General features: G+C 34.9%; 1 protein-coding gene across 5 annotated transcripts in view; it reads right to left on the bottom strand.

Annotated features, from left to right (window-relative positions):
- Positions 1 to 15,212, bottom strand: part of METTL25 (methyltransferase like 25) — a 62,720-nt gene that overhangs the window by 16,241 nt on the left and 31,267 nt on the right. For 4 of the 5 annotated variants that reach the window (XM_075150546.1, XM_075150553.1, XM_075150559.1 and 1 more), the window contains exons 6-9: positions 6,482 to 6,576; positions 3,929 to 3,958; positions 2,751 to 2,824; positions 142 to 235 (exon numbers count right to left, since the gene is read on the bottom strand). In XM_075150546.1, coding sequence (XP_075006647.1) covers positions 142 to 235; positions 2,751 to 2,824; positions 3,929 to 3,958; positions 6,482 to 6,576 — 293 coding nt within the window. The remainder of the gene's footprint in view (positions 1 to 141; positions 236 to 2,750; positions 2,825 to 3,928; positions 3,959 to 6,481; positions 6,577 to 15,212) is intronic. The other variant, XM_075150575.1, reaches the window with a different exon arrangement.

Here is a 15,212-nt window from a genome sequence, read left to right as displayed (position 1 = left end):
AATAAAAATGAGAATACTTTGTATTTATCCAGCAATATACAAACTAAATCAACTCAATGGCTCAAACATCGCATTATGGTGCTGACTTCAAGAACTTACATGGATATGAGGATTTCATGCAGTCTCTGTTTAGTGACTCACCTTTGAATCATCCAGTTCCAGCTTTTTCAGAGACTTTCTGACATAATCTACGAAGGAGGCTGATTTGGAGAAAGTTTTTCCAACATGTCGATCACTGGAAATACAGCATTGAGATGCAGGCTTTTACACATCCAACAACAGAAATCTATACATTTTTAATTCATTTGAAATAAATTTTTAATTCAGGAAAAATAAATCGGCTACTACTGCAAAGTTAGTAACAATTTTCCTTTCTCCCCCTTTTACTTAAAACAAAACAAGCTAGCTAGTACTTGGAGAAATTTCTAGATACAGCAACTGTACAATTGTATTATGGTTATAGTGCAGTTACTATTTTATGTAAAAATTGGAGAGTTGAAGATTTCTTTTTAATTTCTCCCTAATATTTTTATTTCCCTACATGAATGACAAAATTCTTATTTCCGCTGACAGATACTTTCTTCTATACTTCTATAATACTTCTATAATTTACTATAATGCTGCTGTAATTTATTTACCATCAACCACTGGACTGAGCAAATGTCAAGTTGGAGTAAAATTTCACTTTCGCTTGTTACCTTGCGTTCTTATCCTCACAATTTTTATTTCACTAAGTGATGCCAGAATTTTCTCCTGTTTACAACTCGATGACCTACTTTTGAAGCCAGCCAAAAACGTGGGTTGTTTCAAAAAACATGTTAAAATAATGCACGAAAACTTAAAAAACATGTAGGAAGACTGAATCCTAACAAGTCATTTACATTTGTTCTCTTCTCTGTGTTTAAAATATCTTGGAGAAACAACACGCAAAGTTTTTGTTAGTCTGAATTTGCTTTCTTGACTGTGTCTTAATGTAATTCCTCTTCCAGCTGTGCAGTGCAGGAGTTACATTTTCAGCTACAGCAGCTGTTTGTGAGTATTCAATTACTTAAGAGGAAATACACTTCCCCCCCGTGAAAAACTAAATACAAGTATCTTCATTTAAAACTTTTTCCCCTCTTTATTCTTAGTAAAACACCCTTCTCCTTATTTAAAGATCAGGGTTAACATCTATTGAGGTCAACAGAAAGACTTTACTCAGTGGCAGTTGTAACGCTGCTTAGCTGGCAAAGATCCCCACTCACTGAGAATCAACAGTCACATTCATTTTTAAAGAAAGAATGAATTTCTGCAGTCATGTTTAACATTCAGATGCACTTAAACATTCAGGCTGATGCAGCCTGAAAATCAGTTAATGATGGTGCTGTTATGTCATTCTTTGCACGACGGGCACCTGCCCTCCTAAGCACAAGCTACAGGGGGAGAGATACTGGGTCTGGCTGGGAGGGAGCTAACTCCACTGCTCTGCTTTGGGCTTGTGGCTGAGACGGTGCTGGTAACACCCAATGTTTCAGCTATGGCCAAACGGTGACCGCACAGCATCAAGGCCTTCTCTGTTCCTCCCTCTGCCCCACAGGGAGCAGGCTGGGGGTGCACAAGAAGTGTGGGGGGAGGTGGTCGGGACAGCTGACCCAAATGGACCATAGGGATATTCCACACCATGTAACATCATGCTCTGCAATGAAGCTTGGGGGAGGTGCGGGAGGAGGGAGCCTTTCCAAGGTAGCCATTGCTTTTATTTCAAAAATATGATCTTAATTACTTCCTCCACATTATGCTTCCTTCAACAAATGAAACATATTATCATCTAGCTCACACTTTTTCTTTTTTTTTACAATTTAGTAGCCATGGTTTTATGTGTTATATTTTACGTATTTTAAAAATAAAAAAAGCATTTCTTCTTTCAGGAGTTTGACCTGCTGAAGGGTAAGCTGTCTGGCTCTACATTTAGCAAAACATTTGGGGGTATCTGCATTAGCACTTATTTTAGAGTATACTTCTGAAGTGAATTTTCTGGTTTTGCCCACCTCCCATGCCTTGGTTCACACCGTGGAATAGGATCAGAGCTCAAAAAATGGATTATTTTCAAATTAAATTAAACTGGAAGGTGTGCTTTTGGATGTGCTCCAAGTGCTAACAGACATACATCCCACAGAATTAGATAAAACCTAATCCCACTATGACGTATAGAGAGTATAGTGCAGATGTCAGGTCCTCAGCACCAGCTCTCCAAATCCCACCCTACAAGGGCACAGTACTTGGTAAAGTAGGCGTAGGCAGTAAATAGCTCTTTACAGCCATGCTGGCCATTGGGCTTTCAGCAGTTTTTCTCAGGACAAATGGAAATGTCTTTCTGTCTTCTGCAGTATTAAAGCTGCCAGGACCTCTGCATAACAGGGTAGCCCAGGACCGCGTTGACTTTTTAGTGAATTTGCTGTCGGTTCTCTGGTGAAGATATGTTTTACCCATGTATCCAGTACCAAAGAGGACCTCTTTCAGCTATGGGTAAAGGAAGGGCAATACATTTGTGACGTGGATTTAGGATGAACAAACATATCCTGCATTTTAATGCCAATATGTACATGCAGTATGATAAGACTGATTCTTACAGAAGAAGAATCTTACAGATTCTTCAGATTCTTCTGCAGAATCTTACAGATTCTTCTTTATAAGAAATACTTTCTCTACAGAATAAAGGTGGGAGAGAATCAGATCTTTGGTTCGTATTCTGTGAATTCAGAACTCCCTACCTTTTGGTGACACCATAAATTTCTTCTATAATAACCTGAAGAACAGCTCGATAAAACAATGATTCTGTAGGCAGCTGCAAAAAATTTTTACAACAGCAAGGATTTAAAATTGGCATTGAAATTAAGATCAGAGTAACAAAACCAGTATTGGTTTCCTTAACTACTTATTGGCTTGCATTCGTTACAATCAGTCATAACAGGTTTAAGAGGACAATTTACTAATATTCTTGCATCCAGCTAAAATTACGTTTTTGCGTCAGATTCTAACATAACCATGAATGCAAGAAAAAAACAGAAACCCAAACACTGAAGTAAAAGTTCAAAGGCTGGCAGAGGGAAAAAGAACAGAGGAAAAATGTACTGATCATGATCCAAATTCTGCTATACAAAATAAATATAACAATTTACCTAAACTGTTTTAAAGACAAAAGGAGTAATTCCCCAGCTGAACCATCATACACTGTAGTCTGAACCATGCAGAAAGTTCCATGCTCATAAAAACAGAATACACTGAAAACTTTGTATCTTTGTGTATGAAAGATCTGTTTGAATAAAAATAGTTAATGCTTGCCAATTAAAAATTCATGGCAAAATGCATTTACAGTAAAAGACTACTGGGGTCAGTGGGCTTACATATGGAAAGAAGCGGTCTCTCAGCCTTGCCTTTTAAATATTTGCACAGTTGGTGTCCACCATCCCCAAAAGGATAACTTGCACAACAATAATTGAAAGTATTCACAGGGAAAAAAATATACAGGGATTAAAAATGAGGTTCAAGCTTTTGTCATAACAATTTCTATTTTTACATTAGTTGATAAAACACTGGGATAGAGTGATCCAAACCAGGGATATCAGAAGGACATTTGTAGTGAATTTATGTATTAGCTGAAAGATAGCGAAAGAAGTTAAGATGGGTAGTTTAATGTCTTAAATTTTAAGCTGTGCTTTTTTCCCAGACTCTTACTTGCCATAAGAAAACAGATTCACTAATTACAATCACAGCAATAAAAATGTGATTTCATGATGACACATGCTATCTATCAGGATTTGATATAGTGTATGCTAGTATTTTAGATTCCAGAAATGCAGAAGTTCAATAAAAGTTCATGGATTAAGAGCATTCAAGGGGGAAAAACACATTTTATCTTAGAATGGCTAAAATAAACAATATTACTTACCATTTGGCCAACTGCAACTCGCTCCAAAGCCTTTAAGAGTGAAGGAATTAAATTGCTGGTATGTTTATTCTTTATCAGAACATTTTATAAACACATTGTATAAAAGTCAGAGGAGATGACATTTTAAAAGATTAATGGTGTGACATAACACGAGCTTGCACACTTTAAAGTGTTAATACCTTTAGGGACTCATAATCAGCTCACTCCTGTTATTTTGGTTTATTTATAGGAGAAGCAATGACAACCAACTGCATGGAAATAGATACATGCAAAATTTGTTTGTTTTTCTTAATATTGTAAAAGAATTTCAGAGGATTACTTTCTGTGAAAGTGCTAAAAAGAAATGCATTTTTCTTGAGTCTGTTCCTACCGAAATACAAATAATTCACTTTCATATTCAACTATTTTAAAATAAATATTAGTTCAATGTACAATGTCTTTAAATACTTGTAGTCCCTAGTATTCAGATAAATTGAACTTCTGTATATAAAGTTAAATAAAATAAAAACTTCAGAGGCACTGCAGTTTAAAATGCTGTGCATTGTATTTCACTAGATTCTTCATGCCATAAATCCTGATGCAGATGTGAGAGTACTTGATTTTTATGATCCATAGTGACAAATAATAACAAATAATTAGAAGCGTGGAATATTTTTCCACAGTTGAAAAGATACTGTGCCTATGAAAATTTCAATGGAGTATTACAGATCGTAGTAGAAATGAAGACAAAAATTCAGTAAATTATCTGACACTACAACAAATTAGATAGCAAACCAAAAATGCCTCACCACTTATGGGTCATCGTCACCTTTAGTCCCCAAACTCCACTACAGTAAATAAGACTGCTTGTCTCTGAATCACCCACTTCTCCTTCTCCTAGTTTTAGAACTGATCGTGTCTTTCAGACTGTTCTTCAAACATGGTCCAAGTAGTTGCAGTTCCTCCATTCATGGCTTTGGCTGACTATCAGGTTTGACTTCTGCTGTGTAAGCTATAGCTCTCATACCAGCATATATCTGCTGCTGCTTAGAAGATGGATGTGGGTTCTAACATGTGTCGTAAGGGTCTGAAACTGAAACTGTCGTCCAGAAACTTTGGCCCTTAGCACTTTAACCGATTTGAATGACATGTAATAATGAACATCAGCAATAATGCTGAGTGTCATTGCTCAGCAGACTCAGTTTCTCCTAGCCAGCCATCAGCCCTAGGAAGACGGCTGCCTAGCTGCACTGCGCTGTCTCCCTTGTACCTCCTAGAAGGCAAGGAAAATCCTAGTCGTGAAAAAAGCATAGAGAGAATTACAAACATAATAACAGTAGAAGTATCTAGAGACACAGGAGAACTCTTTGCCTTTCCGGAATGTTTAAACAAAACAAGTTTTTAACTGCCAAATTTCTGTGATTTCTGTGAAATCTAAAATAGATATATATGGCACAATCAGTACTGTCTCTTGGGGGTCATTTGGTTAAAAAATTTATCTTTCTATCATTGCTGAAAAACAGCCCAAACTTTTCCTTTCCAAAAGAAATGGAATGGGAAAGGAAATAGCTAATGTGCCAGATGAGGAAGAATTGGTATTGTGTGACACTGACAAGAAAAAGAGAAAAGGCAAATCCCTTTGAGAAAGTACTTTTTGTGATAAATTTTACAGCAACACCTCTAAAAGGAACAATTTTTTTCTTGTACCTTGCCAAGGGTAACACATTTAAGCCTTATGAATACTAAACAACTGTCCTCCTATACCTTCTCCTGATAGCGTTTAATTACCATGTTAGTTCAAGTTTACATAACCTTGATACATTAGCCTATACTGAGTCTTTAGTCCACATTGTTCTCCGCAACGGGGGTACAGAGCTAGCAGCAGAGGCTAGCCAGAACCTGATGTGATTCAGCTTGATACCAGAAATTAAAAATTAATAGAGGAAAGGAATAATGGTCTTCTAACTGCAACAGTGGTTGAAATTTTCAGTACATATCTGTTTTTTCATATTAGACAACAGTTCATCATCCTGTCTTGATGAGGTTAGGTCTTTAAAAGCACTTCATCTCTTGGTGCAATGTTAAAAAGATGTTTCCAGTCTCTTAAGCCACATGGATTTTAGAGCTCTTCTAGTTTTTGGAATAGGCAGGTTTGTTTAGGTTTTAAACAGTCAGAACATTCAATATTATGAATCACGAAGGTATTGGGAGAGTTACTGATTGCAATCCTTCTACAATTAGAATTGTTCCCCCCTAAGTCCTTGGCCAGGAACTATTACCCTGAGGGGTTACCTTGTTTAGGTTTCAACAAAGGTTTGGCCTTTCTGTCCACTCTTAAAATACATTTCTGTCAATACTCATTTTTTCATGCCTTCAGCAAGTATAAAATATATAAAGCTGGAAGGTCAATACTATTTTTTTTAGATATAATTCATCATGCTTACAACATTAATGATGTTATTCTGAGCGTCTTGGATTGAAGTTCTGGCTCTAGGATTAGAAGCCAAAACCAATGAATCCTGTAACATCTGGATAAAGCTCTCAGTAGGAAAAAGAAAAGAAGGAGAATCATACCAAGCATGCTGACATTCTAGCATTGCGACCACAGCACCAGCCCATGTCCTTCAAGTACTGACACATGGGAAATCCCCATGCTTCCTCTGGGCAATCTGCAAAATGGAGAAAAAAAAAATAGGCACGGCTTTCATGGGCCATTTTTCTTGTACTTACAGAATACACAATGTATTGAGCAAGCTGAACAGTAGTTAATGGTAGCAGAAATGCTTAACTGTTCTAGGCCAGTACCAAAAACTGTGGTAGTGTTATAAAAAACGTATTTTCCCGTACCAGATGTTTTTGGTTTATGCTGTATTTCTGATAATATCACATTTTCCAAAACAACTTTAATTGAGTGGTTTTTATGAAAATCCACTGAAAAAAACATTCCAAGGGACAAGAGAAGAGTTTGCAAATACTCATGGCACCCCATGCCATGCCATGAGTCACAAGATGTAAGCCCAGCAGTTGTTCAATGTAGCAGGACTTCAGTATCGCGTCTCATTGGCTTTTTCTTCTACCATAAACATCTTTTAAACACCACACAGAACAATGTGTATTTGTTTATTTCAGTTCTGAAGGCCCGCGCTTTGCTGCGAGGCAGAATGTTTGTTTTCCAGAAAAGAGCAGCTGCAAAGGCTCTTGCTGTTTCTTCATAACACCAAGAAGCATTTGCATCACAATCTGTGCTCAGTTTGTTTCAGAATCATTAATATTTTGAATAACAACGCAATTCTTCATGTTTAACACCCATGCAAATGTGGGAAAACCGAAGTACGGGGATTACTTTATAGATGTGTATAATAGCCAGTTTTAAATGTAGATGAACTCTACAATGTTTTGACTTTTCATCAGCACATTTGTCAGCTGATTTTTTAGATTGCTGAATAAGAATTACTACTTTCTTTAAAAAAAAAAAACAACAAATTGGCTAGGATCCTGGCTTTTTAACATAGAAAGATGACTTGGGCATATTTAAAGATAAATCGATGTAACAGGGTTAAAAAAAGGACAGCAGAAATATGACTCTTCAAATTTACCAAAAGTCTGGGATACAAACACGTAAGTAGAATTCATTTTGTGAAAGTTAAGCAAAGAAAAAAGGGAAATAGGAAACCATAAAGGATACGACTCTCCTTCCCACAGCAAAAGCCCTGGGTTTTCTAGCATTAGTCCCCAGCCTTTGCTGATCTCTAGAGAGTAGCAGCAAGCAGGTAATCTTCTGCAGGCAACCTCACACTTTGCTCTCCTTTTAGCCCTGAGAAATGTCAGAGGCTTTTAGGGAATGACTACTGGTTTGAGGACCACAATTTAAGAAAAGGAGGTTAGTTCTGGATAATTAACATAAGGAGAAAGAAAGTTCCTTTAGAGATAAAGATGAAATTTGACAAAGCAGATTGCAACTGATTTCAGCACTAGGAATCTACTAAGAATTTATAAGTGCCTCATGACAAGATATAAATCATTAATGAACTTCAAGTCTAATTATTGAGTACATGGAATAAAACTGAGTATTTCTACTGCAAGGATGGTAATAAGAACTTATTAAATGTATTTTTTGCAAAGGAAACAACGACTGCCATGGTTCCCATTGTGTGATTCACACTAATAAGTCCTTCTAATACATATGTTAAAATATTTCAAAATAAAAATTTGCTAACTGAGTTAGAAAGATTAAATCATTGATCTTTTCAAGTTATCCCTTCTAATTTACACCCTGTCTTCTAGGCAAACTAATCATCCATGCAAGTTAAAGTTGCTACTCGCTGAGCTACAATCTCAATATTAGTGCACTGTACTCATGCATATTTCTGAAGAATTTATGACACCTTTGGAAAAGATAATCAGACAAAGCACCATCTTCATTTAAATTAGTGAAACTGCAAAGCAGGAGAAAAAGAGAGGGAAACTAATGCTCTAACTTAGAACTTTTTGTGTGTGTCCAAAGTTGACCACATATCTACAATATTGCCTTGAGTTCCACTTATTTTTCCATATCCAGTCCACTCTCAAGCACACTGCTGATTAAAAAAAAAAAATCCGTAGAGTGAATATGTTGCTATGAAGTTCATATATTTATCAGCTACATTTTAAAACCCTGGAAATTCTGTTAATGCCTGCAACTATTTTCAGATATTCTTGATATTATATAGCTCATTAATTACCATATTATGCTTCTATCTGACAACACAGCAGCTGTTCTAAACTGTATAAATGCCCAAAAACATTCAACCAACATTTTAAGTATGGGTATTCTATGGAAGATTTCACAGCAAACAGGTTAAGTGCTCAACAGCGCGTGAAGCAATCATGTTATAATTCAGTATAGAGGAGCCAATCAGACAGAATTCTCCTCCCCATGAGAAGCTGACAAAATGGGGAATTCTAGGTAATCATTTGATCAGCTGAATTGAAGCTATGCTGGGGTATAATCCTGGAACCTATTAGTTAAATAGCTATTACTTTACGTCTAAGCTAACCTCTTAAAAAGACTAGATCACACATTTAATAAAACGAATTGCTGCAAATATTGCACCAAAATAAATCATTGCAAAAAAATAGTAATTCTGTTATGTTCTAGAACAAAATCTATAAACCACACTATAATCTTAATGTGAATCACTTAAAGAGGAAAAGAACATAGGAAACATGATAGAGTTAAAGCAGCATCATGAACAACATGAAAAGTTGTATCCTAGTTCAGCTTTGTGGAACAGGATGGTTCACTGGAAACCTACACAGATAAAATACTGATTAAGGTAGCTTGAAGATACTTGCTGTTATTTTTCACTGTCCCCATAAATGGGATATATCTGGTTGAAGTGAGGAAACATACTCAACAAAATCACTCAGTTACACATAGCAGGGTAAGACAAAGCATAGATTACACAGAAACATATAACACTGAATAAAACAGAAAAGAACAATTCCAGCCATTAGCCACAGAAAAAATTCCCATTATTTCCCTCTGACTGAGTTTAGTAACATTCATAGTTTCATGAAAGAGTTGTTTAAATGCATATGTTTAAACACACAATTCCTGTCCTTACCATTCTTTTTTGACAGTAAAGAACATTTTTCTGATAATCATAACATCTCCTCTCCTAGAAAAAGATTTTAATAGGAACTTTCCAAATTTTCACCACATTTTTCAATTAAAATTTTTTTCATCTCTTTGAAAAACAAAGGAACTTTAGGCTCTTCAAACATAGGTGAGAGAATCCTTTTAAATATTCGCATACTTCAATAGATTTACTAACTCTTCTTGTGACCACAGGGATGTCTCATGACTAACTGACTAACTTCAGCAGCTAATTTCTCACTCTTCTAACAGGCCGAAATGCTATATGGAGAAGCTGTCTTGACAGCTTCTTGGTTTATTATACACTTGAAATCCTGCGGAGCAGATTAACACTTTGGGAAACATGTGCAAATACATCCAGGTGCCAGCCACAACTGAAAAATAGTCATAGAATTTTTCACTCAACGCTGTCTAGCAAAGGAGAATACAAAGCCTCAAGTCCATATTGGTAAAACATTTTAAATTTGAGTAAATGTAAAGTCTCATACTTTATCACCAACTGAACAAGACTAAATTTTCTATAAAATAGGTCAGATTACCTTTCCACTTCTTCTGGGAACCCAATACCACTACTGTTTTTTAATATTTTGTCAGAATGACGTTCTTATTTCTTAACTTAGTCCTGGAAGTCATATGTTATTTCCTGTCCTCTAATTATTTAGACCTTTTTGTAAGACCTTCAGTAAATTGCTCTTAAGTTTTGTAGAGGAACTGGACTTCCATTGTGTGTAATTTTTGTAATACTGCAATAGTAGTGGCATATACCATTTGGAGCACCTGTACTATTTTGAACTTTGTAAAGGATTTTCTCCCTTTCTATTTAACTTCCAAATGAAAAAAATGGCAATACATATGGACATCTGGTACACTGAAAATATTATACTGCGTAGTAAAAAAGTATAAATCACAACAAATATATTCTATATTTATAATTAGATCAACTACAACTTCCCTCATCATGATTTAATTCTGTGTGGATACAGAGAAAAGCTTCAGGCAAGCCTTATTGTTGTTACCATCCTATTCACAGATCCATTAAGACTCTTACTGGCTCAGCAGTGTTTCAAAGAAATTTTTTAAGAGAGTTGTTTAACTAACAAAACAATTAAGTGTAGCTAGGAAACAGGATTTCCAAAATACAGAACACTGAATGTTTTTTATTTATGCTTCCTTTTTGGGTAGTTATAGAAAAAATATCTGGCAGTAGAAGTAAGATGAAAGGATTTTACTAGCTAATCCTTCTCTATGTGCACAGAGGTTTCCAAGAAAGTTCAAGAGAACGGGATAAGCTTCTCCACTGTCTTTAATATTAGGCCTTCCATAGTTCTTCAACTCTAAGTAAGATACTACAAATTCTAGTGTGTTAACATTTAAAATTTACTTTGCACAGCTTTATGGCACTATATAGCTTCTATGAAACAACAGGACCAACGGGTTTTATTGTTACTAGACAAATAAGCTTAACTAGGGTTCCATGTTGTCTTGCAGTTTCTTGTTTATCTTCCTTTGCTCACTTTTCATGAAAACGTGTTTGCATTTATGCTTCTCATCTTTTTACTTTCTTGCAATTCCCAACTGTTCCGAACTGCAGTTCCCAATATAACAAGTAATTTGTTATGTTTTCTACTATACCTTCTGGAAGAGATAGTTTTATTGAGATAATGTATTGAACAGTATTTGTTAAACTCACCCTAGCAGAAACAACCCAAGTTTTGTCACGAAACAATGCCTATCCCAATGGTTAATGGATAATTTATTAAAAAAGAAAAAAAAAATCAGGGTTTTGTTTCACTTTTGTGGTACATTACAGATGATTATAATGCCTTGAAATTCTTCATCTGCTCTTTAAAAACAAAGTAACACAAATAAGTTATTAAAAATGGCAAAGCACTACATAAAATAGAGGATTCCGATTTTCTGGAAATGCACTTTATCTTTCTATTCTGTTTTTAAGATTTTAAGATTTTCTAGTATATACATAACGACAACAGAAGAGATTTATTTTCTAGTAATGAAGTTCATCAGTTCATCATCATTGTAAATAGCATGTGGCAAAGAGAAGGCAGAATATCCTTTTAGTATACAGGCTGAAGTTCCCATTCTACTCATTGTATTTTGTTTAAGAAATCATATTATCCTTAGAAAAACAAGCATTGCTTATTTAATTCCTAAACTTTATCTTTACTTAGGCAATTTATTATGGAAATGTTGTGAAACACCAGTCTCTTGAAGTGTTTCAGCATGAGAACATAACTTCAAGAGAAAGAGAGCTTGTTCTAATTTAGTACAGTTATGCTGATTGTACGCCCACAGCTAGTGCTGTATGAAACCACTCACACAATAGGTTATAGTGACAGATATCTTAAATTTCCTTTAAAAATTACCCTTAAGACTGAAATCAGTTTCCATATTGAACTTCACCTATCATTTTTTGCCATTTATTTAATACAGAACTGTATTAATGATTTGAAATGATAGTAATAAAATGTTAATATTAAGATTCTGAAATGTATTTCAAAATGGTGTAAGTATTATCAGTAGTTCCTAATAATACCATTCAGTGAGTTATCACTGTAGTATAATCTTGTCAGTTCTAAATGTTTACATATATCTTTGTCTCTTGACACTTAAAAAACGCATTGGATAAAAACACCTACATCTACATTTATTTATGAAGTGTGATCAATATCAGCCCATGTAAAATATTGCATGTAGCAATGTAATCAGTTAATGTAGAAGTACTCCTAAGAGAACTTCAATTTCCTTTTTATATTTTCTTACCTTTTTTTATTACATTAAAATATTCACATCTCCTACTCATTTGCTATTATTTTGATATTAACATCTATTTCAGCTGATTCCTTCTGATGTCTTAATGTGTCTTCTTTGTCCATCCTCACAGTCTGTATCCCCAATTTCCAAACTCCACTACGTTTATGAAGTATAATTCCCCAATTTGCCTCTCTGCTTCAGTGTATGATCTAGGTTTTTAAAATGCTTAATTCCCACTGATTAATGGAGCTGTTTTTCAAAGGTTTCATTGATTTTTTTTCATTTTCTCAATTTCAAAGCATGAGAAACCTGGAGTTTAGATACTTATTAGTTAACTTCAGTTGCATTTTTGTACTTCACATCCAGTGCACTTGCGTGTCTATGATCTCTATCTGTGATCATGAAAGAAAAAAAAGAAAAAGATGAAAATAAAAGAAATACAAGACTATGTGAAGGCTCCATTTTGAACCACTTCTGGGCAGCTAGAGAATACTCAAGGCAAAAATAAAAGGAGTGCCAATTGTACAGAAAAAGCACAACTGACTGAAGATCAGACACAGCTGTCCGTGTGAGGTAATTGTACAAGGACTGCCAAGGACATTGAAAAATCTCTGTATTAATCATATTGTTGGCCAACAATGCTTTGGGATTCTTGCCAAAGACATGTAGATAAGGCTAACATCACATGGCACCTAAAATCTGTACATGGTTGAATCTGCAAGGCTGGCACTTCTGCTCTTCAGCTATTTAATTCAAAGAGCAATACCTGAGAGGTAACAACCATAGGAATCATGTCCTTGCTTGGATAGTTCCTGACATATTGATGGTCAAGATAAAAAAAAAGCTACAATAAATAGGACTAAATTATTCCCTTTCCCCTCGTTCCTAATTATCCTCTGTCCCATCATTCCTATTTTAGCATTTGAAGTTGTTAGAAAATCAATGAATTCTTAAGACGGTCAAATGGTCAAATTGCATCTTTACCTATATAAAAAGCTGTGCTCTAAAAAGCCTTGGGAAGATCTCCTTCTCTCTAACTAGAGCCTTCCTTTTTCCAAAGAATATAGCCAGCATTTCTAGAAGTGCAAAACTAAAGGAAAAAAAAAAAGCAAGGCACATTTGAGAACTGTAAATGGCATTATAAATGTAAATCCATTTCCCTTCTTCTCTTTAATTTTTTGTTCTTTTTTTAAATTAATCAGATTCTTTAAAAATATTCTTATTAAAATGATCTTTGTAGAGAAAGGGATTTTTGTATCTATTACTCTGACACAATAACACATGATTAATAACAGAAACATATTACTGAAAACTAAAAGGAAACCTAGAAGGGCAACACCAAGTGAAAGATGAATAAACGGATACTGACAGTTTTATGTCAGTACTGCCATTTCAGTAAGGGCCACAGTAAGGTAGGGAGGGACCCCCATTCTTCTAGACTCTTGGAAGGCCTTGAATGACTTACAATCTAGACAAATCAAAGAAGCAGAGCGAGGATGAAGATGACAAGCTCAGGCGCGAAAGTATCTCATGGAGGAAGAAGCCTGGTCTCCCAGGAGAAAACAGAGTTCATTCTACTACTACCAACAAACCCAGGGACTGCCATAAAAATTGAGGTTAGTAGCTGTGACAGGAAATTAAAATAAATTCTTTGCTAGCACTGTATTAAAATATTGCTTTTTAGACCTGTTACCTAATTCTAGGAAGTTAGCACTAGTCATATTAAAAATCAACAACAGAAAAATGAAACTCCAACTCAAACACCCAGTGAATAAGAAATAAATACGACATAATATAGTGTATCAAATACTATTCCATTTCCACTTATATGACGATTCAAAAGATAGTAGTCATTTTCCAAATGCAGAAACCAAAATATTTACTAGTAAAAAGAATATTATATTCTGGTACTCAAAATTGTAAATATAGTATTAAAAAATTACATTTTTGCAAAGTGCTAATTACAACTGTATTAACCGGAAAGGAAAATGACCCCTAATTTCTAAGTTAAATTACCTGGAAAAAATCTCATTTTACTGGTAAACATGGTAAATGTATAAACTCTCTTTAGTGCAAAAATAAAATGGAATTATAGGATACAAAATTCATAAACTGCCCTAAAAATATATAAGCTAAAGGAAGAGTATTTTTATATAAACTCTTTATATAGTGATAAAATATTTTTCTCAATTTTCTTATGTATAAAAATTAATTTTCTTAGACTGGACAATGGAACATTCTGCACTTGCTTTTAATAAACTGCAAACAAAAGGGAGATGAATTTCAACACTGGCAAAGGCTGTTTTATACACTAGACTTGTCTACCTCTTTCACTTAGCGAAAACTCCCACTGAAGCCAATTACCACCTTTTCGTACTACCGGACATCTCTCATAGCACTCAGTTAGCAAGGCGTGACACAAATTTTAAAAAGTAAAGGAATTTATATCCTTTACTTGTGAAATCAGACACATTTATATCCTTTACTTGTGAAATCAGACACATCCCATTTGCAAAGTAGGAGAAAGAGGTATAACATATGCATAGACACAATATGTAGCTACCCTTATATATCCTTTAATGTAATCAGTAATATTAACAGAACTATATTTTATTCCTCCTACTTCTAATTCTCCTCATCCCAGTCATCATTAGCTGGCAAATTTATGTCTTATCTTAGTGGAAATAGGTCTTCTGTAACAAACACAAGATATGCCTATGTAAATCTGTAGGAGTGGATATACCATTATTATAATACATCAGAAGTCTTCTGCACAACAAACCCTGTAACATCCAAGTTGGAATTAACACTCAAAGGTCACACAAAGGTACATTAGATTTTTCTCACCAAGGCCCTGAAATTGCAATACTCAGTGCAGAATACTATGCTTAAAAG

This window comes from Calonectris borealis, chromosome 1 (genome assembly GCF_964195595.1).
Source record: "Calonectris borealis chromosome 1, bCalBor7.hap1.2, whole genome shotgun sequence".
In the NCBI taxonomy this organism is placed as follows: domain Eukaryota; kingdom Metazoa; phylum Chordata; class Aves; order Procellariiformes; family Procellariidae; genus Calonectris; species Calonectris borealis.
This window is presented reverse-complemented; position numbering and strand designations above follow the sequence as displayed.